The sequence below is a fragment of the Opisthocomus hoazin genome, chromosome 3 (assembly GCF_030867145.1).
Source record: "Opisthocomus hoazin isolate bOpiHoa1 chromosome 3, bOpiHoa1.hap1, whole genome shotgun sequence".
Classification (NCBI taxonomy): Eukaryota; Metazoa; Chordata; class Aves; order Opisthocomiformes; family Opisthocomidae; genus Opisthocomus; species Opisthocomus hoazin.
In genome coordinates, this window is record NC_134416.1 from 46,244,254 (window position 1) to 46,270,907 (window position 26,654).

The 26,654-nt window shown below is 41.4% G+C and overlaps 2 protein-coding genes across 3 annotated transcripts; one reads left to right on the forward strand and one right to left on the reverse strand.

Annotated features, from left to right (window-relative positions):
* Positions 1-296: 296 nt before the first annotated feature.
* On the reverse strand, positions 297-9,470 carry MRPL15 (mitochondrial ribosomal protein L15). The gene is made up of 5 exons (XM_075416141.1): positions 9,265-9,470; positions 5,601-5,758; positions 2,764-2,929; positions 2,139-2,262; positions 297-933 (listed from the first exon to the last, which is right to left on the reverse strand). Exons 1-5 carry the CDS (start codon positions 9,361-9,363, stop codon positions 596-598), a joined length of 885 nt encoding a protein of 294 aa, XP_075272256.1. The 5' UTR covers positions 9,364-9,470; the 3' UTR covers positions 297-595.
* Positions 9,471-12,095: 2,625 nt separating this feature from the next.
* On the forward strand, positions 12,096-25,208 carry LYPLA1 (lysophospholipase 1). Of its 2 annotated transcripts, none has more exons than XM_075416149.1 (9): positions 12,096-12,221; positions 12,773-12,804; positions 15,884-15,949; positions 17,468-17,515; positions 18,228-18,298; positions 18,886-18,959; positions 19,373-19,474; positions 20,077-20,256; positions 21,698-25,208. In XM_075416149.1, the coding sequence occupies exons 1-9, from the start codon at positions 12,153-12,155 to the stop codon at positions 21,749-21,751; spliced, it is 696 nt and encodes a 231-aa protein (XP_075272264.1). In that variant the 5' UTR covers positions 12,096-12,152; the 3' UTR covers positions 21,752-25,208. The 2 variants fall into 2 exon arrangements, with proteins under 2 accessions (XP_075272264.1, XP_075272265.1); XM_075416150.1 differs by having other exon boundaries at positions 12,100-12,221; positions 20,080-20,256.
* The last annotated feature ends 1,446 nt before the right edge of the window (positions 25,209-26,654 follow it).

Below are 26,654 nucleotides of genomic sequence, written 5' to 3' on the forward strand. Positions count from 1 at the left end.
TTCCCATCGTTCACAATCTAGTGTCACTGTCTAATACGCATTGACTGTGGATTCTGCTGTGCATTTTTATTAATTACATTACATTTGTGTCTGAACAAGTTATAAATTCTGTTTGAATAGTAGCAGCCGTTGATTTAAGACAGCTATCTTTTTTTAAAAAAAATTTAAATAGAAAGTTCCCTTAAACTGCATACCCTGTTTCTCAATTCCATCTGAAGGAATAAGACAAAGATCAACACCTGTCAAGCTCTAGTGCTATTGATGACAGTGGCGAAATCCAAAACATCACTACAGAATTGAAGAGGTTAAGGAATTCTTTTGCACTTTATTATTACTGGTTGTTTTTAATCGTCGCAAGAGAAAGTGCTGGAACGCACACTTTATGTCAGACTCTACACTGTTTCCAAATGTTAAGACTTGTCATACACTGTATTATGACAATAAAAAAGTTGAGAGCTACACCAGAAGATTACATAAACAAACATTTGTGTTGTCTAGTATAACAGGAGTCTTAATAAAAACAAACACCACTTCATCTCCATTATTTCATACCCAGATGTTTCCTGTACACCTGCAGTTGTCTCCAGTCCTGAATTCATGAGCTATAGTATTTTAACAGCCTCTCATCGGTTGGTTTTAGAATTTTCTTGTCTGCCATGTTTACGATCCATCCTGGAGCAAGACCAAAAAATATCTGTCTCGGATCCTTGCGTGTGCTTAACATTTTGAAGAGTTCATCCTTAGTTATGTCTGGTAAGACATAGCCATATTTCTTGGCAAGTTCAAGCCTGGCTTCTGCAACCTTAGATGGATCTGCCAGGTACCCGCGATTCCTGGCATCTGTGTAGTAACGGACTAGATCTTCAGGCGGAAGCATTCGCTTTGGAATAGGCTTGCCACGCAGAAAAAACACTACTGGCTTACACAGAATTTCTGTGGGCAAACATGAGAGAAAATTAGATACTGTGCATTATAATACATAAAGACATTAAATGACATCTTCTTACTTAGTATTTTGTGCTAAATAAATTACTACATACTTTTTAATAAAGTATAGAGCAAAAAACCAAATCTTCAGAATATTCTTGTTCAGAATAAGATATTGTCTCACAAGTTTCACTTAATTGATCAAACAACTCTGCTTTAACTAATATTTATAGTGACAGTCTGGATGAATCATTAATGCATTTAGAATGCCTACTTTGGAAAGATATAATAACCGAGCTAAATGCTGACATTTATTTAAATGCCTGACTTCCAAGCTAGAAGAAATGCATTTGCATGGCTATTTAAACTGTGTACTAACAATGTCAAATATAGTGTTTCTATAAGTATTTAAAATAAAGAATTAATGGTATGTGCACCTCTTAGTCATTTGTGAAACTATCCTCTCCTCCACAAGTTTTACTGAGTTTGACAAATTACATTAAAGATCCTTTTAACCCTAATATTTCAATTATTTTCTGGATTGGAAAAAAATAACTTCTATCACCCCAGGGTAACATATTTTGCACACTAAAAATGTCTATTCCTCTTGTTCTCAGTCTCATTCACACATGAAAGCTCCATTATTGTCAATAAAAACTGCATGAATGAATATTAGGCAGGATGCAGCCTCAAGCAAAGCAAAGCCTCATTCTTCAGTGAAAGTGTTCTGAAAACAATAGCCATTTTGACTGGAACGATTCTGAGCTTCTGCAACTTAGTTACTTCCTCATTTTAACTGGAAAAGTATTTTAAATTAACAATATAAACATCCACAGTGGTTTATAAATCTGATTTTTCCCTAAATTTTCTTAGGGTTATTAAACACATACGAAAGTTAGAAGACAAAAATTCAAATAAATCTTTTAATAGTTCCTCTATTTACAAAGCTACTTGGATTTCTTTAACTGGCTGATCGGTAAATGACTGCTAACACTGGTAGGGCTAAACAGGTGAACAGTTAAAAAAAGCAAAACTGAGGATGCATTACAGTTCAACATTCTGATAACAATGTGCTGTTGAAGCTTTTAGAATAGAAGAAGTGGATTATTTTCCAGTAAGAACTATGTTTGAAACTTTGATTTGGATCATTTAATCTTCACACATTCCAGAAAAAAAAAAAAAAGTAGTCGGAAATGAAAAGAAATTCTTACCCAGACTCCTGGGATCATAGAATGATGTTGTTACAACACCTCCATTTTTTTCTATGGTTGCGATTGCTAATTCAGATGCCCTCTGCACTTCAATATTTACTTTTGCTGAAAAGATATCAGCACCCTGTAAATTTCAACACATATTACAGTAACATTAAAATGAGTATTTTAGGACAGATATTTATTCTTCTCACCAAAGTTGTAAGAAACTTTAAATCTTGCAAAAAATTATGATTTGTCTGTTCCCTGCACCAAGATGGGTAACCAAATTACTCTCACTCAGTCTTCTCTGTATTTAATGAAGAAAGTTTGCCTGTACAAAATATTCATGTTTCTTTCAGTACATTCTAGTCTTCTGTTGTGAAATACTTGTTCGACCTCTTGTTGTGTGCACCTTAACTATTACTTTTGGAGCCTCCCAGGTCTCAAAACATGATCCTGGTGTGGTTTTTTTTGTTTGCTAACGCACAGTGCCCTCTAGTGGATTTATTACCACAAAAATCCCACCACAAACTAATTCAGAAAATCAAAGGTGCTTCGGAAACAGGGGAAGGACAATCTGACAGCCTGGTATGCAAAAACTGAAAACTCAAGGCTTTACACTGCCCGTGTCTTGTATGCATACCTCCTCCACCAGCTGGACACCATAATCCCTCTTGAGAGGTTGCACCGTGACACCTCTGGCGTTAGTGAGCTGCGTCAAGTCAATCGGTTGCTTGGGGTCAACTCTGCCCAAATCAATCAGGTACTGCAGCCTCTGAAGGCTGAGCGGTTGATACTGGCGTCTGAGGCTGGAGAGAGGAAAACAAAAAAAAAACCAAAACAAACCCAAACAAAACAATGAGAAATTTACAAAACTGAAGCTTTAACAGGAACTGGTCAACTGAGATAGAGCACGATGCATTCCATTTTCTACCTACTCCTAAAACAACCAAGTAAATGTTTAAACCAGGTCCATCCATAAACCAAAATTATAAGTTTAATTTAATGCAAATACAAGTCCTAGTTACAGCCCAAAACTGAATTATACATTCAGATTTGCTCACACACCCCCACCTCCAATATAACATTAGTCATTTTGTTGTTGCTGAGCTCAATTTACTCCAGAACACCTCTCTACCTGTTGATTGGTTTAAGGAAGAAAAAAAAAAAAAAAAAAAAGATCAAGAAATGGAAGTGTCAGCATTTCTTGGTAAGCCAATAAGACTCTAAACAACTACCATCCTGAAAGTGAATCCAGGTTGGTAGCTTCACTGATATGTTCAGAAAATCTGACAAAAAAAAAAAAAAAAAAAAAAAAAAAAAGAGTCAAAACCAAATATACCCTCCCCTCCCATACAAATCTAGTCAAAGACTATCAGCCAAACCCTGTGCGTGCTCCTGCACAGCTTGCCTAAGTCCAACAAGATTTGTTAGTCTATTACCATGGTACCTGACATCTCACAAGTACTGAATGGAACCTTCCTCAAAATACCACCAAGGGAGAGAAATATTGAGAAAATATCCATCAATCCATACACCCAATGGAAAATGGAATATTTTGCCAATAGCCATCAGCTTCAGCAGAATCCACTGTTGCATTTTACAAAGTTCTAACTTTACTACACAAATCAATCTTTAGGACAGCTTTTCAGATCGCAGTGTTGATGCCTAGTGCATACCACTTATGCAGATGCTCAAAACTTGAGAAACTGTCTAACCACTGCTATTTGAAATCCACGAGTGCTAGCAGAAAAACTGAGAAGCTTATCTGTGTTATTGGCAAGCTCAGTGAGACAAGACAAGCAACAGAATTTGCACTGTCAGACAGTTGCAAACGGAGCAGAAGTTCAAGAAGTAGAGGAACACCACTGCAGACAGAAAGAAGAATGAGGTGAAGATAAAGAGGCAGCGACATTGTTCAGCATGCTCCCATTCTGACATGACAGTCTCTCTCAAGTGCACTTAAGATGCTCACTAGAAAACCACTTACAATACCTTGGCATTGAAATTTTGCCAAAACATTGAAAAGAAATCAGAGTCTTTTTTTGCTGTCAGATGGGGTTAAAAACATCGAAACCCTACTAACTTCTTGTCCCTGCAGAAACTTGGGTTTTTGCTGTTGGTTATTCATGAACTTGTGATCACTGTCTCAGTGCCTGCATTCAGCAGCATTTCCTTTGAGGGACTGTGGATCTACATTATGTCTTCAGCCATCAAAAGTGCTTCTCATTAACTCTTGTAATAGCTTAAGTAAACAGGAGGAAATGACAGTACTTGGAAACACAGTTTGAATCACACTTCAAAACTACTAAGACTGACAGAGAAAAGCTTTGATAATCAGGATAGGTCTCTAGGTTATACTGCATGCATAAAAAATAGAAATATATAAATGCACAACTATTTAAGTTATAACCACAACTAAAACATAAAATCAAACTGTAAGTTTAACAATTCACAAATAAATTCACGTATGTCCTTTCATTCTTGAACTGTCTGCTAGGTGTGGCACATTGTTGCTGCTACTGCCTATAACAACTTCTGTATCCACACAATGCTTTTGTGACCATACCTAAAAGCAACAAAATGGTTAGTGACCAAGGTAACATACATGCCACCTTAAAAAACAAAACCACTTTTGAACAACAACAACAAAAAAACAAACAAAAGAAATTTTGTAATTGTCAATATGGTGATGTGAATAAATAAAACACTGGCATACAGATCTCCAGCTAAGAACAGAGACTGGTTAGAAGAATACTTTTAAACATTAAAAAGCTGAAAGAAGGACGTTGCACAAACAAGCACAATGTGAAAAGGGGACAGAAGTATCAAACAAGGCAGAATGTCGGAGAAGAACAATTGTGAAAGGCGACTTAACGGCTTCATCCAATAGTTTTGATATTAAAGAGCTTGTTTAGATCCTAGGTGGAACAGATGGAGCACAGACAGACAAAGACTGCAGTATGGCAAGGCTAAAAAAGTAGTCATGAAGAGAAGCAGCATTGTTTAGCTAGCAGCAGATCAGAGCTTCAGGTGAATAAAGCAAAGAGCAATGACAAAGCAAGGCTCTGGATTACGCTTCCACGCCTAACATCCTCACTCAGTGGGACTGTTCCCAGCCAGTTCGACAGGTTATCTGCTGTGCAGATGGGCAAAGGGAGGAACAAGAACGCATGGAGGAGTGGCCTGAGAGTAGAAATGCACTCAGTTGCAGGAGGAAGGGGAACCTGCTACATATGAGGGATCATGCAAAGAAAAGGGAAAATAAGCAGAGCTGTGAAACAACAGAAAATAAATGAATTCATTAAAAAAAGAATCTCACAAGAAATGGGAGATTCTGCTGGTAAGGAAGCTAACAACCTGAGAGGAAGGTCTCATTTTCCTTTTAGGCCTGTTCTGGCATATTAGATTCTGGCTTCAAGAGAAAGATCAAGAAAATCAGCCAACGATTAAGTTCTGAGTAAACATGAAGAAACTTACCTATGTCCTTCATTAAACCCATACTTTGGTATGGCCAAATAAAATGGAGTTTGACCACCCTCAAAGCCTAATCGGGGGCGATTTCCTCTTTGTCTTTCTCCTTTGTGACCTCGACCACACTTCCTACCTCTGTACCTTCCACGGCCGCGTCTTCTCTCCTTGAAAACAATCAATGACACATTTAGTCAGCTACTTGGGAGATCAGCATCTATAAAAAGTAAGATTTCAGAGTTATAAACTGAGCAAAATACTGATTCTTCAGGAAAAATTAAGAGATAGCTCTCTTCTAATGGGAAAAATAGTCAGAAAAACAATTTATACAATTTTTGCAGAGCACAGCTCTAGGCACGCACCACAAAAAGTCTGAAAGTTTACATGAACATATACTGCGATAAAAGGAATACCAGTATTAAACCCTACCTCTTACAGCCTGCACTCTGCAAGCTAGAGAATTTTCTTGAATTAACTACTGATATTTCCTCCTATTTCATGAGAAAGTCACTCAGCACTCAGAAGTTTCTGAACACTGATAATGAAAAAAATAAATTAAAAAAAAGAAAAAAAAAAATCTACTTCAACGGCCAGGGAACAGCCTCTATATGCTATGCACACATATAATTCTTTTCATGGACTCAGACTTCAGAAAGAGTCTGCAACTGTTGCAATTTCTACTGACTACAAATCAACAAAGAAGACTATTTTAAACCTTTTGTATTTTTTAAATTAAAATTGTGATACCAAGCTATTAGTTTCTTAAGCACTTTTAATCAGCACTGCAGGCATAAGCAGCAGTTCAGCAATCTTCTTGTACTCACTTCCTGTTTGTGCCAGCAGAAGCACCTGCACAGCTACATGGTGAATGGGATCAAAGATATAACCAAAGGTAAATGGTAAATCTTTTTTTTTTGTTTTAATAATAAAACCCAGGTCAGTCACACCATTCAGTACAATTCATGGGTATGCAAATATCTACAGGATTACAAAACAGGCAGTAAGCAAGGGTGGAAAAAAGCAGCTAGGAGTGACTGCTATTAAATCAAGCGGTGCCAGCTCACTCCGACCTAACCAATAAAGTTTTCTGTGTAAGGTGACTTCATCCAATTCATATACTGAAGAACTTGCAGCACTAAGGTTCACAGTGATTTTTTCATGCTTTGTCAGGGATAAGACAGAGCCACAAGCTTCAGAATCTCACTGCCATGCTGCACAGGGTGCAGTTTACTTCTGCTCCAAGAGGTACGATCACCTCTGTGCATCGCTCTGATGGATCCATTTGATCTTACCAAGTTTTTCCCATTTAAGCTAACATTCACAGCAGTGTGAAGGCACGTGGAAGGAGTGTGAAGGCACATGGAAGGAGCAATGTCATGGTGCTGACTAGTCTCCTATCTGCACAACACAATTCATACATTTGCTGTTTTCCATTGTGCCCATCAAGGTGAATCAGTCAGGCTGGGAGACATGTAAAGCAACATATTCCAAACAGTATTTGTACTGTTTATAAGTTAACTTTGATTAAGTCACAGCATGGTCGCTGTCTGATCAATAATAATGTAAATAATTAATTATTAAAGACTATAGTAAGCCTCTTCAATTTCTCATTTTTTGTATGCAACACTCAGACAGCCACACTTCAAGCACCCCTAACCCTACAAATCACTCTATGCAGTTAGATTGCAGTATGGAAGATTGAGTAAAAATCGGGTCTGAAAACTGCTCACTACCTCATGCTACTTGATAATTAGCCTAATGCCACAGAAGACATGAAATTTGATCTTTTATGCTCTTTATTGTGCCTGTAAGTTTCCAAAGTTTTGGAGCACTTAATGTGCAGTGAAATATTAGTCAAGTCAGTACGGGCACACATCAGAAAAAAATGCATTAATGTATTTGAAAAATTATCTGATCTAAGATGCACAACTTACCTGTATTCATACTAAATAGTACAGACTTTAAGTGCAGCTTTACGCTAGACTAGACCATCCCTGCCACCAAAAGAAGCTGACGTGTCCCCAGCCCACACACCATGCTTCTTTGCTCACAGCGCCTCTTGTGCTGACACAATCAGTTGGGTGGCTCTGCGTTGGACAGGTCAGGGAATTAAACTAGATGAAAACTGATTTTTGTCTAACTAGTTTTCAGCTGTTTTAGTTCCATGCTCTGGCTCACTGTGCAGCCTCTAGGAGCAGTACAACATACGCAGTGGGCGTGAGCACCTGGAGGCAAAGAGAGGACACAGCTGGCCCACCCTTTCTGGCGATTGCCCATATACACACCAGGTTACACAGTGACTTTTGCTAATACAAATACACCGACCATATCTGGTCATAAATGGAATGTAATTAGTACATTGAGCAGATTTTAGATCGTCAGAGGAGCCAGCCAAAATCCCCGCCACACACACAATTTCTGTTTTTGAAGTCAAATGCTATCTTAATTCTGCTTATTTGAGAACTTCACTGATCACAGCATAATGTTGTCAGACACTAAAAGAAAAATAGCAGAGAAACAGAGCTGAGGTGACTTGTATAAACTCTAACTGAAGGCAAACAGTTAGCAGTAACACAGGGAAAAAAATGCTCATTTCCTACATGAAGTTGCAAGTTACCTGCTAAAGATCCAGAGAGGATACAAAAATCTCTACTTTCAAGATTAAAAAAAAAAAAAAAAGTGTTCTCCTAAATGCAACAGCTACCTTGAAAAACAAAAAGTCCTGAGACCAAAGACAGGCAAGAAAGCACCAGTTCTAGTAAACTTCACATTCAGGCTATCTCACAACTTCTGGATGCTAAGCCTTAAAACACTGTTTGGGAGCCTTTACTAGTCTGAAAAAACTTAAGAATCACCACTCCAGCCCTACACAAGGCTGCTTCTTTCAACATCGCTTGACCCTGGCCAAGCTGGGCATTCACAGCTTCAAGTGAAGTAACTTCACAGGGGAACCCCAGCAGCTGCAAGGGGGAAAAATTTCCATTCTCATGTCTTGTCACAGGTCTAAGGGGTTACAACTATGCAGCACCTACCAGCTCTGCAGGCATCTCTAGGGAGCCTTGAGCACTGACAGGGCAGTGCTGCTTGGTGCTCCCTGTCAGTTCTCTATTCCTATGACTTTTGCCCTTGAGCCTCATCCCCCTGTTCACTGGTACGTCCCCCAAGCCAGGTGGGTTTTTCTTTACTCCTCTATCGCTTTACAAGGAGATAGGGAAGAGAACATTTAGTTTTGTTTTGAGAAGTCAATAGTAACAAGTGCTTGCTGGCATCACATTCTTCTTCTTTTCAAGCCTTTTAACCTTCCTTTTCCAAATGTATTACCCCATCCCATACTTTTTTACTGTTTCCGCCCGTTCCCCATCGATGGTCCTGAGGTTTAGCTAGGGCCACTAGAACTACCCAGCTCTCCGTGCGGACAGCCACACACACCGGCTACAAACACGAGAAAGGCAAGAACAGGGCCAACACAGACAACGCTGCCACCCGCTGCTCTGCCTTCCCACGCCTGTTCTGGCCAGGCCGCTCTCCTGGGCCTGCCGCCGCCTCCCCAGAGGCTTTCCGACAGCCCTCGAGGCAAACGCCACCGGGCCGTGCGCGGCCGCTGCCGGGGCAGAGTCCCGCCGCCGGAGGGAACGCACACCCGCGACCCGCCCGACAGGCCGCAGGCACTCACCGGCTTTTTGGAGCCCGGACTGGGACTCAGGTTGGCCAGACTGACCCTGGGCAGCGACCGCAGCAGCTCCAGGGCCTTGCTCCCGCCTTTCCCGCTCATGGCTGCTCACCTCCAAAGGGCGGCAGCGACGCCAGCCGCGGCGAGCTGCTTTACGGCAGAGCCGTAAACCGCGCCTTCCCCGCACTGTCGAGCAGCCTCCCCCGCGGGCCGGGGCGGATGAGGCCGCCCGGTGACTCACGGGCGCCCGAAGCGCGGCGCGGGGCGAGGCGCGGCGTGCCCGGGCGGAGCGGCCGAGGAGAAGCGCCCTGGGGGCCGGCGGCGGGGCGGGAGGGAGCCGGGCTGCCCGGGGAGGGCGCGGGGAGCGGAGCGGTAACCGGCGGGTTCGGCGCAGGCCACGGCTCGTTGTCCGGTATCGGCTCTTCTGTCACTCACACGGGTCGCAGCCAGGCAGCGTGAGCCAAGCCGTTAACTCCGTCCGGCTGTGTCCGCGGGCACCGGCTGGAGCCTTCCTCCACGCTGAGCGCCTGCCTTGGCGAGGAAGTCGGGCGCCAGCCCTGCCCGTCCCACGGTAAACGGGTGAAACGGAAATCCCGTTGCAAACATTGGTGATGAAATCGGCACAGCGTCGCACGCCCCTCCAGAAAACTGGTAAGCATCACAACAGCGCGACAGTACACACAAAACGCTGTCGTGGGCCACCAGCTCATCCAGGTCCCTTTCAGCTGCCGGGACAGGGACAAACACACAGGCTGGGGCACGCCTGGCCCGGGAAAGCTCTCAAGACTTTAGGCAGAACCTTGAAATTGTGTAGAAAAACATTGCTCGTAGGATAAATACCTCACCGTAAAGGCACAGCCGGCCTACAAGCCTTTGAAAGATTCGTGGTTCAGACGTTTTCAGGAACTCCTTCGGGGTCCCAGCAGCTTGCTTCCGTGCGCCAGTGACCGTTAGGCTGCCCCAGCCCCGGGGCTGCGCGAGCGGCCGATGCCCACCCCACCCCGCGCAGGGGTCGCCTTCCTCCCGCCGCCCTGGGCTGTGCTACCAGCAGCCTGGAATTGGGGTACGATCACTCCAGCTACACTGACTAAAAGCTCGGTCGAATTATGAGCAGACTTCTGATCTCCTCCTGGGCTGGAGGTTCGTCAGCAGGCCGCCCCGTCGGAGTGACGCTGACGTGCTACATAGCACGGTAGAGAGGGAGGACAAAGCTTTGTTCGTGTCCCAGAAGGATACCGGACAGCAAGAGGCGGGTTCCACATTCTTGATAAGCAGCCGACATCATGTGAAGCTCCTGATCTTTTTTGCATAAACTGTATTTTCTTAACAGACTTGAATTGGGTACACGGGGCAAGAATACACACTGAAGTAGAGATAAATCAAAACACAAAAAAGCTACCTGTGAAAATAACCCAATTTTAGCAATGACAGGGATCCCCTGGCATAAATGTGTATCAAAGCAGCCTAACATGGCAAAAGAGGCTGCACATTTAACGTTACACAGCCAGTGCAAAGGCTTCTCCCACATATTTTACGCAGCCATGCTGATAAAAATATTAATGCCATTGAGCAAAAAAGCTTTGTGAAAAAAGCATCCCTGCCTGGTATGGAACACGCTGGTGGGAAGGATGTGGAAGAAGTATAGCGTGCAGTCAGCTGCTGTCGGAACTGCCAAAGAGGCATCCGTCTTCGCCAGAAACCACCCGGCGAGTACAATGAGTAGATTGACTTCGTGGGAGGAAATATCTGACAAAGATGTATGGAATAGAAGACAAAGAACAAAGTCTTTCATTTTGATTGAAATGTGTTTTCCATACTTACTCAGAGTTGGTCTAAGTATTCGGAATGGACTGGAACGATCCAGTAATTTCAATACGGAGTGCCTGAATAGCCCAACACATTTCCAGATGAATAAGAATCATTGGCTCTTTGGCTGCAAGCCAAGAGATTTAACTTGGTGATGAAGGCATCTGATCTGGTGAGGACAAACGAGTTCTGTCTCACAATGCCGTTTGCTGTATTTATGCTGGTTTTCCCGTTTCCCGTGAGTGATTATTTTACATTTACCTATTTAAGATACCGTAGTTTCCCCCTTTTCCCTAAGCCTTGTAATACAGCATAAAAACGATTTTTACAGGAAACACTCAAACCACAGACACGTACAAATTATACTACAAAAGTGCAGTATCATCTGGCAGATACATCTGGCTACTTGAAAGGTACTTTCACAGGTGAAAGGCGGTTCAAACTCTTTGAAGCCACTGGAAACCCACAGACAGCAGCGGGTTCGCAGAGCCTGGCTTCCAGCCGGTGCATGCAGGCCCGTCACTTCTCAGCGCGGCAGGCTTCAGCCCGGCGGCCCCTGAGGGGTTCGCCCAGCAGCCCTTAGCTGCCGCCGGTACGCTCCAGAGCTCTCCAGCGCCCGCCCGCCCAGGCCGCGGCTCACGCCGCCGGCGCCTCTCGCGGGCAGCAGGCCGGCCCGGCGAGGCCCGTCCGAGGCCGGAGGGGGCACCGCGGGTCGCTGCTCTGGCTCCGCGGAGGCCCGGTTAACGTTTCACCTCAGTGCTGCCGGCCCGCAGGCGGCAACGGCACCCCTCCGCCGCGCGGCCGCTCCCGAGCCCGCCCCCGCCGCGCGCCCCGGGGTCCACCTGTCCCGCCGCCCCGGCGGCAGCCAATCGGGCGCGGGGATGGGTGCGCGGGCGGGGCGGGGCGGACGGGGGGCTGTGGGCGCCAGGCCGGGTCCCCCGCCCCCGGCTGCTGCCCGCCCGGCCGCGCCCCGCCCCGCCCCGCCCGCCGCCCGCCGCCCGCCTTCCCCCGCCCTCCTGGCCCGGCGCCCGCCCCGCCTCCCCAGTCCTGGCCGGTGTCCCGCTGGCCGCCTCGCAGCGCGGTGTATGTGCGGCAACAACATGTCGGCGCCGCTCCCCGCCATCGTCCCGGCCGCCAGGAAGGCGACGGCTGCCGTGAGTGCGGGCGGGGGGCGAGCCGCGGGGAGGCGCCGGCCGTCAGGGGCCCGCCCCGGCGGGCGGCGGCCCCCGCCCCGCTTTGTTCAGCGCTGCGGCCGCCCCCCGCCCGGGGCTGAGGCCGCGGCGGCTTCGCGGCCTGGGGGCGACGCCGCGGTCAGGCCCGGCCGGGGCGAGCGCCTACCCGGTGCGAGGGGGAGCGGCGGTGCGGCCCGGGCGGGTTAACAGGTCTCTCCCGTTAGTTCCCTGCGGGAGCCGGGGCGGCCTCGGGACCGGGGTGCCGCTCGCTTGGCGGCGGGCCGGGGAAGGCCGACGGTGTGCGCGGGGGCCCCGCGGCGCCGTGTGGCGGCCGATGGCGGCGGGGAGGCCGGGCCGGGCCGGGGAGTGAGCGGGGCCGAGTGCGCGTCTGAGAAAGCGGCGTCGTGGGCCGAGCGGTGCGAGATCTTGCGTGGGCGTCTGCGCTACCGGGGTTAGGGGCGTTTGCGGTCCTAATCCGCAACGATACCCATAGCGCTGCCTTTTGTTGTTTGTTTTTTTTTTTTCTCCTTTAGGTGATTTTTCTTCATGGATTGGGAGATACCGGGTGTGTATTCTGATCTGTTACATACCTAATAGTTGCTGTAGTTTCAATTATAAGGCCGCGTGTTTCAAAGACCTGAGCAGTTAGAAGTTACTTAAGCTTCTCGTTCTGCCCTTGACTGACTGCAGTGGCTAACAACAGGTGAAACTTCGCGTGTGCTCGAATGGTGGTGGCAACTATTTATTTAAAGTTTCCCAGCGTAACTCCTCAAAAGCCTTTGCTTCTTTCTTTTCAGTTGCTTACCTAATTTGGTCTGGATATGGTCCCTCTTTTTTTCTTGAGTCAAACTTGGTGGAAAAAGAAGTCTGTGGGTCTCTGATGTTTCTCTTCCCTGAGAGTGGGTTCCTGGTTATTCCTGTGCTTGTCTAAATTTAGAGGTTTTCGTTTTCTGGATTTATGGGTTGCTGGTTTGCTAGTAGGTGCAGTTAGGCCATGTCACACTTGAGACTGGAGTATATCATACTCACATTAAAATCCAGCCTTACTCAATTTATCTAAGCAAACTTCTGTCACCTAATGCCTACAGATTTCTCTATCTGAAATATGGTCTTCAGGCTCGAACAAGCTGTGAAATACCCTTTCTGCCTTTTTCCTGTTATTTCAGTGTTTGAGTAGAAATGGAAAGAGTAGGGAATTTCTGGGAGGCGTTCTAGGTGTGGTGTTATGTTTCAATTTGAAGCTTGTGTGTGCCGAGATACAAGCATACATTCATTAAAGCCATTGAAATACCGAGTTAGGGGTATGTTGAAACCTTTTTTTTGGTAAAAGGCTTTAAAGAAATTGGCACTTAGATACTGAAAATAAGCAGCATGAATGCTGTGTCAAAATTACGTAATATTATTTTTAAGAACTCTGTTACCTGGAACCTGAATGTTGCCTCTACTTTGAAACTTGCGGTGTTTAATACATAAACTTTTTCTGAAGAAATGAAAAAAAGGTCAGCTGTTGAAATTGAAAGTTGTGTAACCTGGACACTTCAGAAGTTAAAAAGAGTCAAGTCCATGCGCTTCGCAGTATTCTACAGGTGGGGATGTTTGCTCTCATTTGTTGTGCTGACACACTGCCTTGTTTGCATTATCCCTCTTCCTTTCTGCTGGTAGGATGCAGCTGAGGCAGCAGTACTGCCTGCAGCTTGGCACCGAATGTTCAGCAAGTGATTGCAGAATCTTTTGAGTCTTTGGAATTTGAGCCCTTGTGAATCAAGTTGCTGTCGGTTTTGGCAAGGGGGAAAAAAACACCGAGATTTGCTCTTTAACATAAATTGTATTCCTTATACAAATGTGGTATTTCCATTTCAGTGACAAAGCTAACGCGCAGCCTCAAGCTTGCGAATGCACTGAGCATACTGGGATGTATGCAATAACGAGTCTTCACTCCTCTGTGGAAATATGGTGACTTAGCTGTTATTTGTTCCTCTAGTCCACTGCAGATTGGATTAGCTGCAACTGCCTTTGACATACTGCGATTTTTTTTTTTGTTCCCAGAAAAGCCATAGTAGTGACCAAAAAAAGAATTGTCTGAAGAGAACTAATTAACAGTTTTATAATTTCCCACAGTTTAAACTGATCTGTTCTACTTCACATGGAATTTTTTAATTGCTCTCTTCAGTTTACCAACTGTATTTTTCTTACTCTGAGAAGTGTCTAACACAGATTATGTTCTTTTTCTCTCTAAGCTCTTATATAAATGGCACTTAACGATTGGTACATACTTATCAAAATCTGGGCAAAAGGTACAACATAGAGGATTGCTCTAAAGAGTCTGTGTAAATGTGCATACAATGTTGCTTTCTGAATTTGTCAAATTAATCTTTATAGTTGGCTAAAAAAAGTCTCCAAATTCTTACCAAACTAGTTTTTCTCAGTCATATTTCTCCTTTAGATTCTTATTTGGCCTTCTGTGATACTGCAAATGTTATGCAAGTAATACCACCCACAATTTGTTAATGGTGTGTGTATATATATATGTATAAATATTGGTAGGAAGTAGGCCAAGATACACAGCCAGTGTTTCAAATGTCTGTGCTGTCTGTGTGTTTGAAACGCCTTTAACTTTAGGTAGCATACAATAACTTTTCAGGTTGATACTAAAATTACAACTAAACCAAACGTGCCTGTATGGCTTGTGTGCCGTTCGTCTGGTGAGTTCAGCTGTGCCACTGATGAATTTGTTACAGGTGTTTTCTCCTTAGAATCAATTTTCCAGTATCTAATTTAGTGGGTGAGTTAGCAATACTGAATAATGAGAAAAATCAGGAAATATGGGTGCTATTGAGTGTCCTGGAAAGCAAAGTGCAGGCACAGGCAGTGGTTCTGCACAGGTTCGGGTTTGAGTCCAGCTCGGTTCATGTCTAGATGAGCCCTGGAGTGAGTCTTTTGGAGCTGTGTATTTTAAATTACGCTTTCCAGTTTTCAGGTTTGTAGGAAGCTTGGTAGCTCATCTGCTGTGCATATCTCACGTTGTTCAGTGTGTTCATACAGCACGTCCTTGAGATTAAAAAGCTGCCTGAAATCTGGAGTGTTGTTCAGGAGTGCCTGAACCTGAGAGCATTTGAGCTGAGCCAGAGTTAATAGGTCTGATTGATTAGGTTGGCTCCATGCGGAGTTAGCTTGGATGACAGTTCACTACTCTCCTGCATGAAGGTAGTTGGTTCAGAATAAGGAAAGCTGGCTGTGAAAGAAGCTGCCTTAACTCTGCAGGAGCAGCAAAGCAGCCTCTAGGCTAGAGCTGCATGGAAGCAGGGTACCTGTGTTCATCTGCTGTAGCACGCAAGTTTAGTACACCCAGACAGATACAGAGCAGGCTTTGCCTGGAGCCAAAGTGGTATTTCTGCACTTGTGCTGCAACTGTGATAGTCAGATGAAGTGTCTGTATATATGCAACAAATATTCAGAGGCAGAACAAACCTTTCAGTTTAGTGCTATATTCATAGCATACTGCAGCTGATGTAAAAATTTTCTAGAAATGTGTTTATGTTGATCTAATTCAGCATATTTCATACTTGCTCTGTGCTGTTGCACTAACATAGAAATAAGAGCTAAGCCAAAACACAAATGCCATTTAATACTTCTTTTGTTAACAGGCATGGATGGTCAGAAGCGCTTGCAGGCATCAGAAGCCCCCATGTAAAATACATTTGCCCACATGCGTAAGTTTGTAACTTTCTCGCTTTATGTTCTTCTATAGAGTTACTTATTAAGACACTTGCACAGATGATGAAGTCAAATGGGATTTGGATGTCTCTGCATTTTGTTTTTATGTAAAAAAACACTCTAATGTTGATGCTATTAAATATTTTGTTATTTTTAGGAACTGTTGTGTGATTTACTTTATGGCAAAACTATGTTTTTATTCATATTTTGCTTTTGTGATTAATTCAGATTGAAAACGTATCTGGAAAGTTTTATGTGAAAAGTTAGATTGTTTCAACTGTTTTCACTGGTTTGAGTGGTTTATTGCTTTTTTCCCCTGAACAGTCATTTGTTAAAAGCCAGTCTTAACAATGAGTAATTTTTTATTTCACTGATTCTTTATTATTATTAAATAAATATACTTTGTATTAGGTACATGTAATTCTTAAACTCAGGTGCTTGTATAGTAGATGAAATTTCCCTGTTCCCTACAGCAAGTTTCAAAGATTCACAGGATATTCATATTTTCAGCAAATAGTGCAATATGAGCTGTCTTTGTGCAATTTGAGAAGGGAAATACTTCTGAGCAGGGTGAGGAGTCAGTAAATAAAGCATTAAGATCTAGCTAGTATTTACTTAATGATAGAAAAAGTCATTAAATATGATCTTAGTTTATTTTAACAGAAAATTCAGATTGTCTTTTGCTCCAGCAGTCTTGGGAGACGTGGAGCAGGGATGACAGGGAGATAAGTAAGCAGTGTTTTGGTGTATTGCTGATTACTGGGCTGTGATTTATTTATTTTACCACATGGTCACACTTTGCTGAGCCATTCAGAAAGAGCTTAGCAGTATCCGCTGTTCTCTTTGCTTGCCCTTTGTCGTCTTATAGTCTTTCCCCGCAGAGCTTATCTTCCTCAATTTCAGTAGATTAAAACTATAGCCGGATTTGATCCGTGGCATGGTCCGTTGAAGTTGGCTTGGTATGTCTGAAAAGATGCCATGCAGCAACGTGAGGGTGGGAATGAGTCCTGCAATGTAGGCAGGCACCGCTTCAGCAGATTCTGCTGTTGGGAGAAGCGCGTGTGGCCAGACTGGTATCTGCCGCTATGCTGCTGCGTTTGGCTGCTTCCTTAGGTGAGCTGCTGCTGCGGTGTAAGGTGCCTTCATCCACTGAGCACGCGTGTGGAACTGTGATAAATAACTGAGATACATGTGGGTGTTTATATCTCTCTCTATATGTATCTCCTGTATGTACGTGCTATATATGTATGCATAAACATAGGTATTTATATAAAGCAGCCCATTAATGTTTTGCTTGCTTACCATAGAGAGTGGTAATTCATCTCTGAAGATTAAATGTGTTTGGGCCAGCAGGTTTCGAGAGACGTTTCGTGAATAGACGCTACTAAATAGCTAATGTTAATGATGGTTTGAAAGCAGGACAGACTTGGGGATATGTGATTTCATGACATAACCTCATCTGCATTATTAAATTTCGATATATATCTTATGTCAGTGTTCATTCTCATTTCTAGGCCAGTTATGCCAGTTTCTTTGAACATGAACATGGCTATGCCATCATGGTAAGTATTTGTTCAATTGCAGATGATGCTGATCAAAAGAAATATAGGGGTTTGAGCTCATTGTTTTGGATTAAAAATCACAAACAACCCGATTGGCTAGTTTTAATCAGATGTAAGTATAAAAAGCTTTTTGCTTTAGTTCTGTTCTTGTAAAAGGGCTCTCACGAGTATGCTCTAATTCATTGTGTGTCTGTGGTAATGGTTATTCCTCAGGACTAATATATATTTCTTAAAATTAAAAAACCACTTTATTGTACAAGTATAGTCTTTAGTCTGTATTGTGTGTGAATTCATAGTCAGTAGTACTAGAGACTTGCAGTGGAAACATCACTGCTACTAGTGAGTAATATTTGGTGCGTCAGTAGGATATCTAGAACTGTTTTTTAGAAAATCCATGCTGAATAGAAAGCAAGAAAAATATGGTAGATTTCAACAGTCTTAAAACAGTCCTCTTCATTTTTTTTTTTTTTTTTTCTCAAGTAACTTGTGTTGGGTTTTCCTTATTTCTTCAAACAGTACTTTCATTTTGCATATGCAACTGATAAACTGAAATTCCTGCTGATATTTTTAAGCAGCTCAGTTTTGATGTTTGCTCAAAATCTGCAGTAAATTACAGCAGATAGCAAAACTCAGAAAAGCTTTTACTCTTCGTGTTTTAAGGAAGTGGAATGGATGCTCTAATGAGTTATTCTCTTGTTGATGTTTTTGTAAGGTTTGATATCGCTGGACTTTCTCCAGATTCACAGGAAGATGAAGCTGGGATCAAGCAGGCAGCGGAGAATGGTATGCTTAGGAATACTTTTGATGGCTTAAAAGTACTTCCGTGTACTCTTAAAAATGAATTACCAGTCTGAAACAGATTTTCCAAAGACGAAATTGTTAAGGGAAGTAATATGTATATATTATTGCTGATCAGAGTGTAGCTAAGTGCATAGTTTGTTTTGTTTTTTTTTGTTTTTTTCGAACTTCACGAGTAGGTAGAGTAATTCACTGGTACAAACACTTCATACTCTCAAATATGAAATGTACAGGGGAACCGATGTCCTTTTTTTTTTTAAGAGCCCATGGGTAGCACAGCAGGTTAGAGCTGTATGAGCATCCACTTGTGATGCTGGATAGTTAGAAGAGGGTACCGTCTTCCTGGCAGTGGGGCTTTTGTGGGACTTGCTTGCGTGTTTTTCTCTTTGGAAATGGTACAGTGGCACTGGAGTTTCTGATCGTGCTCTAGATCTTTTGATATGTTTTAATGTATAGCAGACTAGATTTTGCTTTCACTAGCTTTCTGTTGGCATCAGGGGGAGGACACTTTCCTCTTCTAGACTTTCTGTGGAATGGGGTGGGTTTTAACTACTGGCTTTTTTATGTTGCAGTTAAAACACTGATAGATCAAGAAGTAAAAAATGGAATTCCTTCTAATAGAATTATTCTGGGAGGCTTTTCTCAGGTAAAGTATTGTTGGAAAGAACTGCATCTTCTTCTAGGGAAGTAATCTAGCTTTCCTAACGTGGGAAATCCAGACACTTGAATTGAAAAGATCTGATGTTAGGTGCTTCTAAAATTTTAATGTATCAGTTTTCCATTGCCTCAACAAATGAAATTTTTTAGTTTTATGCAAATAATTACTATTTTCTGTTAGTTACAGTAAATTTGCTGGTTTACTTCTGAGTTGATCACATGGACTTGGGGGAGGGGGAGGCGAAATAAATGTTGTACAGGAATACTGATTTTAGTGTTGGTCTAAGGAAGAATAGATTGGAATAGAAAAAAAGCCTTCTGAAGGAGAAACCAGAGATCTTGAAACAAGTATTAAAAGGAACATTACCATCATCATTCTAATACTTACATCTTTTGTCTTAGGGAGGTGCTTTATCGTTGTATACAGCTCTTACAACACAACAAAAATTAGCAGGTGTTGTAGCCCTCAGCTGTTGGCTTCCTCTACGGGCTTCTTTTCCTCAGGTATTTATGTTTCTTTCCTAAGCTAATTTGCACCTGGGGAGTGAGTATATCTGAAGATTATATCTTGTGCAGGAATTACTGGCCATTCTTATTACCGAATAATGACAGTTGTTTGATAACATGGAAGTTTTTAAAATAGGGACCTGGAGTCTGAGAGTATGGCAAGTAGGGAAAACAAGGAAACACTCAGTAGCTATCTCTGCTTAAAATTCTATTCCTAGGAAACTTAAAGGATACAGCAAATTTTCCTTGAAGATTAATTTTCTATTTGCCGTTTGTTCCATCTTCAAGGTAGTATCTTATTAGGGACTAGGTATTTAAACAAAGTGTCAGGTTTTTTTACTTGGCCAGGAATCATGTTCTTCTGTTCTGAAATTAGTACCAAAATTTTATTTGCAGGTTTTTGAACTTATTGTGTTGTCAAGCACAAAACTTGCTTCATAAGGAGCTTGCAGGCTATACATTGTTTTCTTCCTTCAGATTTCAACTTGTTTGTCATGCCACAGGGCATAGTGCAATGGGATTATGTTACCTCAAAGTTGTTAGCCTTCCCTCCGCTTACTGTCTCTTTCTTCTCTTCTCCCCTCTAATTCCATGCCTAGCAGGGCCCTATCAGTGGTGTCAACAAGGAGATTGCTGTCCTTCAGTGCCATGGTGACTGTGACCCGTTGGTTCCTCTAATGTTCGGTTCTCTCACTGTTGAGAAGCTAAAGAGTATGTTAAATCCAGCCAACGTAACCTTCAGGACTTACTCTGGCATGATGCATAGCTCATGTATTGAGGTAATTTTCTTAATATACAATGTTTTAGCTGGGGATGGTTAATTTTTTTTCCCTCAAAACAAATATGTATTGGGCGGGTTTTTTTTTGAGGTGGGAGGGTGTGTTTTTGGTTTTGTTTTTTTTTTTTTTTTTTAAATAACAAGTGTTTGATGCTACTGACTTGTTTGAGTGAGTAACTGAATGCCTGGCTGAAAAAAAAACCCAAGGCTAAAGTTTATATGACTAGTGGGAACTTCCTCTTAAGGTTGTATTTTTGGGACTAGGCTACTTGGTCTATAAAATACTTTGCTTCTCCCCCCTCCTTTTTTAGTATTTGCTTACCCCCCCAAAAAAACAAAACACAAAAAAACCCAACAAGACAAAAACCACTAAATTGGAAGGCAGGTTCTCGCAGCATAAATCCAGCTTGGTATTTTGGAGAGAAGAATCCTCTTAGTTCTGTGTATGGAGACATTGAAGGAATGGGGAGGAAGGGTTGAAGCTACGGAAGAGGAAGCCTGAGACTCTATGTTTACAATTCTGGCTTAGCAGGCAGCTGAGCTGATGTAATGGCTTGTTGCTGCCAGAAAGGGGTGGACTAGTTCCCTCTGCTCATGACCTTGTGGCCCTCTCTTCTTGCACCAGCTCTGGACCTGATCAGAAACTTCTTTGAACCATGTGAACTTGTTAAAAAGGCAAAAGCTGCTGGCGTCAGTTTTCGTAGCTGTCGTGAGTTGAGGCGTCAGAGCTCTCACAAAGCACATGGTAGGAGCAAGAAACAGAAGAGAGGGCAGGGAACAAGTCTGCCGTTTGTCAGCAACAGTAACTTTGTTAATTTGGATTGCTGTGTCTTGTGAGAACTGTACAACAGAGTTGTATTGTGTTTAGGCAGTAATAGCATGACTCGTCACACAAATATATTAATAATGTGCTCGTTCTTACAACATTGACTTAGTAATTTAAATTGTTTTTAACACGGATGGTTTCCCAGTCCACTGTATTGCTTTTCCTCGAGGAAGGAAGCATCATGAAGGTGGAACTGAATGGTTAGGAGGAGGAGCTACTGGATTTTGACACTGCTGCTAACTTGCAAAAGTTTAAAGTATACACGAAGCTACAGCCTTAGCTACATTCAGATCCTGCCCATGCTCAGGCTGGTGCTGTTCAGATCAGTTGATGATTAATCATGTAGCTTGCCAGCTCAGCTTCATAGAGAGAGAAAAAAAAGTAGTCTTTGCTCTTTTTCGTGTATTTTAGCCTCTTCTGAGTGCATAGTGCCTTGAAGAGTTATCAGCCTTGACTTGTTGTGTGCAAAGTGGTATGATTTTATCAAGTAACTAATTACTCAATATTTGTAGCCCAGCTGCTCATTATAACTGAGATGTTGAAACATGATTTGGTGTAGCTGAATATGTATTAGTAGGAAATGTCACCTTAATACATGCTTTTTATCTTTAAACAGGAGATGATGGATGTAAAACAGTTCATAGACAAACATCTACCTCCCGTAGACTGAAATGATATGTGAGAAACCTTCTATATAAATACACCAGCATCAACTGTGGTAGAGTGTTAATCTTTCCATATGCCTGATAGGAAGCATTACTTCTATACCTGCAGTGTTACTACTGTGTTGCAAATTTATACTTAGGATGAGGATTAAATAATACACATGTACAAGAGGCGATAATCTTTTTGGTATTAATCGTCCACTGGTGGGACTATTTGAATGAGGCAGCTAGGTACCAATGACAGAATGTAACCTAAGCGTGCTGTATAAGACATCTGATTTTTTTTTGATTGCAGAATTTTAAACTATTTGTACAAATAATTAAACATAAATTTAAGTGAGCAACGTAAAAATGAGCAGTTTAGTTATTCTTGAGACATGATTTATTCTTGAAAATATATTAAAACATTTCCTTTATGTAATGGATGGATAAAGTACACAATATGTAACATACGGGACATGTGATGGTAAAATAAATGTTATCAAGGACAAAGCTTTAAATATTAAATGTTAATTCTTACCTCAGATAAGGATGGTTGTTCTTCTGGTATGGCTACAAGTCAGCAAAGATATTTCCTATATTTAAACCACCTCAGTTTTTGACTGGTTTCGTATAGGTAGATATTGTAGAAATTCTGAAGGGACTCATTCATTGTTACACCGTCATTTGTTGCTTATTGTCTTTTTTTTTGTTACTATAGACTCATGTAAAATGCTGACTTGGAACAGAATTCTGAAGAAGAGCATAGGATTAATTCAAGTTTCATTTAAAAATTCTTGTTTTCATACTGAATATTCATTTTGTGCTTTAGTCATTGGAGCTTTTATTTGTGTAGAAATGTTGATAATATATTTTATGTGAGCAATTCCAACATACAGTTTTCATTTTTCTGTCTGCTCTGGAGTAACTAAATGAAAACAACACAGCTGTGTAGTTTTGTGTATTGTTGAAATCTTATCTGTAACACAGGTATTGACTAATTTGATTTCTTTTTAAACGGAAATAGAAGTGCAATTGGGATCTAACTTACTTAAACTTTAAATTTATACCATCTTATGATTTCTTTTATTGCATGTAGAGACTTGAGTTTTTTCTGAAAAAGAACAAAGATTTTTATTTTCAAATACATCATTCTACGTTTGCCTAGATCAGTATAGCCTACGAATATGAAGACCCTACTATGGGGAAAAAAAAATCCACGAGGTACAGAATGTCTCTTCTTTCGGAAGCTTAAAATTCTAGAACGTGCTGGGTTACAGAAATCGATGCACACTCAACAGTATTTTGCAGTTAAAAGCCATAATTTACTTCTGGAAACAGCTGTTCTCCTGTAGAGTTCAGAGGCTGTCACCACACTTGGGAATGTTTAAAAAACACACTACAGTTTTTACTACATAATGTACTGCATAACAGTGTTTTATACTGTAGTATGTTTGCAAGCAAAGAATATTCGTATCTGTGTTGTCAGCACTGTGCTTCATACCTGCATTTAAGGTACTTTCTCCTCCCCCAGCTTAATCAAGTGGTCCTCTTACGGCGTATATGGATTTACGTCCAAGGCGTCAGCCAGTACAAATGCGTAAATGGGGAATTACACCTTTGTGTCCCTTCTTTGACACAGCTGCTGCCAGAACTCTGACTTTTTCAGCTAGTGCGAGTTCTCAGCTTTCAGTGCTTTTCTTCATATGTATTGCACTTCATTTTTAGGAAGCTGTTTTTCTTTTCTAATTCAGTTTCTCTGGATTACTAAATATCTCCTAATATGTAAAATTGAAAAGTACTTTTTTTTCTAAATGGTGTTGAAACACTTTTAGATATTCCATCTGCGTGTTTAAAAGGGCGTGTCTATTAACTTTGAAGTTTAATTAGTCTTTACCCTCAGTCACTCTGTTCTATTTATCTGCCAATTCGTCTTTCAGTTAATTTAGCTCACAGAAGAAACCATAACATTCTTATTGTAGTTGTGCCAAAGTTTTATTGAGAGAACAATATGTCCTAGCTTGGAGTCATTCCCAAATTGCATTAGCTAATTTTGCAGTCCTGCTGAATTGCAAACTTAGTAAGCAAACTACATGTTATTTCTCGCAGTTCTTAGATTTATCCTCATTCCCCTGTTGTCTAAATAATTCCCTGAATATTGGCATGTTTCCAAAGTTCTGCATAAGTTTCTAATTTTTCCGTTATTATTTTCTTGTTCTGTTTGTAAATTGAATGGTAATGCTGTTCAGCTGTCTTATTCAACTGCTAATTGACCGTGTGCTCATTTCACATATTCTTTCTTCTGTTAGAAACATTTTTTTAAACTCAGTCTAAGATGTTAGAATGAGATTAGTCCTAGCCTTGTTCCGGGTTAGCTTCATAACACTTTCTTCAGTTTTGGTGAACTGTGTTCACAGCTTGTGGTCAGTTTCTAGTACTTAATGCATTTTAATCCAAGTCACTTCCAGCCGTTGTCTCCATGATGCTTTCAGATGTTTTTCTAGAAGTGCTTTATGTGCAAACTTTTTTCAAATAGTCCCTATCACAACAATATTTTTTTCATATTGGTTTTTGTTGCTTGCTTTGTCTACAACAAAGTAAATGTTAGTGAATATTGTGACTTATTCTGAATTTCTGTATTCTAAGAAGAATTCTTCCTCTGAAGTTGTGTTTTTTGCCAGGGTATATGAGTATGTTGTAGTTGAGGGTTGTTAAAGAGCCCAGAAGCTAGAGGGAACTTCAAGGATGTGTTTGAAACCTGTCCTGTCTCCTCCCATATTACAGTGTATATCTTGAGCTCCTGTCTTTTCTAAATTCACAGCTGGTTGGAAAGCTGTGTGTGTGATCTAGTAGCTGAACTTCACTACCTGAAGTGATTTGGTGATGGGATTGTTGTCATAACTGCCTGTATTTTTAGGCTGAATGATAGCTCAGTCTAGTGTGGGGGTTTTCATAATACTCTATTAAAATGGAGAAGTAGGACTGTCAGTGTTTTAAATGTCAATGTCCTGTCATCATAAACTACAATTTGTAACTGTCCAATAATGAAGATTCTTTTTTGCAGTGTTAAACTTTCCCCCAAAGGGGGTGATGTCTGTCAAACTTGCGAAAGCATTGATACGAAAATACCTTGCTTGCAGGTTGGTTTGTTTCAGTGGGTCTCTAACTCCCTAATGCATTTTTAGTTTGAAAACGGTACTTAAATTTGATTGCAGTTTTGTGCAGTCAGAAGTCTGACTTCTTGTTGGAAAATGTTGCCCACTTTTTAATAAATATGTTATTATTAATAAATAAATAATGTATTATAAGCCAAATCTTCCAGCCATTCTTGAAGTAAACCTGTACTGGGATCTGTACTGTGGTGGGGGCTGTATGATTTGGTCTCTTCCTTCTATCTTGTATAATTACAACACAGTAGATTGGTGAAAGTACTGTACACTGTAACTGGTATTAGAACTGTTAATTAAAACATATTCTCTCTAATGGAGTATACTGCACTTCATTGAAATCATTAGGATGCATCTTTTATGTAGAGGTGCTGTTTGTGTTGATGGATATGACTGAGAACAAATTGTATAAGATGTTAATGAAGCCATACGTGCAAGGCCTGTGTATCTTAAATTTTATAGGGAAATACTGAACACTTATTCTTTGTGCTATGAAATGTAAGCCATTTATATTTAATATAAACGTGATGTATTTTACTTAGCTTACTCATTTTATTTATAATAAGAAATCTTAACTTTGGAAATTATTTCTCTAGTAGGGAAAATGTAAAATCTTTCAATTTTTATCATTGTGAAATAAATTTCAATTAGCGTTTGGGCAAGTACTAAAGACTTTTTCCATACTTACCTGAAAGAAGTTGAGCTTTCATGTGCTGTGAAACAGACACTTCAGAGGCTGCTTGCACATGTATTGCATGCATGATGCTATAATACAAAAGATGATGATTTGTAGTTACTGAAAAGAAAAAGATCACCAATTTATGTTTTGGTACCTTGTTGAGAGAATGCTAAGTATGATTTGATTTTTTTTTTCCATGTTCTAAGTTAATTTTATTTTACCTTGTTTTCTTGGAATTTGCAGTAATTTTGAAAGGTAGAGGAAATTAAAATATTTTCTAGAAGCCTTATTCTAGGACACTAAAGAGCTGAAGTATTCTCCCTGTGTACTGCTACAATTTTCTCTGGGGGTTCTGTGGTTTCAGGGAGCCTTTCAAGTTATACTCTGTTCGGCATACATACCACTAACAGATTCGTTAAGCAGTTTTCAGGTCAGGGGTTACATGTGCTCTTTAGGTTGACTGTAGTGTTTGAGGCTGATCAGTCATACACATAGTGTGGAGCACGCTGGAGAAAACTTGAGGTTATCTGGGAAGAGATGCTGAGAGGGAATGGGGCGGACTTTCCCCCTCAAGCGGTTTAAAGCAACAAAAAGGCCGCTTGTCTCCACAGACTGTGGTGTCTGGAAGTCGGTGTGGAGTACAGCTGGGAAGTTCATGAGCGTGTGGAAGTGCGTGATGGATGCAGTGCTGTATGGGAATCTGTTGTGGCAACTTAAGGGCGTAAGAATAGCTAGTAACAATAAAGATGCAATCCTACACAGAGTAATCTCTCAGTTTGTATTTTATGAAAAACTTTTTGAGTAATGTTCAGTTTCCATTTACTTTCAGCCCTGGCATCCCTGAGGAGATAATTGTGAGGTGAAACATTGCCTAGAATTAGCATAGTAAAAAAATTACAATGTACTATCATATTAAACTTTATCAAATATAGTATAAGACCACTGGTGTAAGTGAAGAAGATGACTCTCAAGAAGTTTTCAGAATGTCTGTTGGTAACTTGGAAATGGGATTCTTTGAAGAATAATAGCTGTAGAACAGATTTTTTTTGTTTCCTTTTTTTTTTCCCCATTGCTTGCCACTCT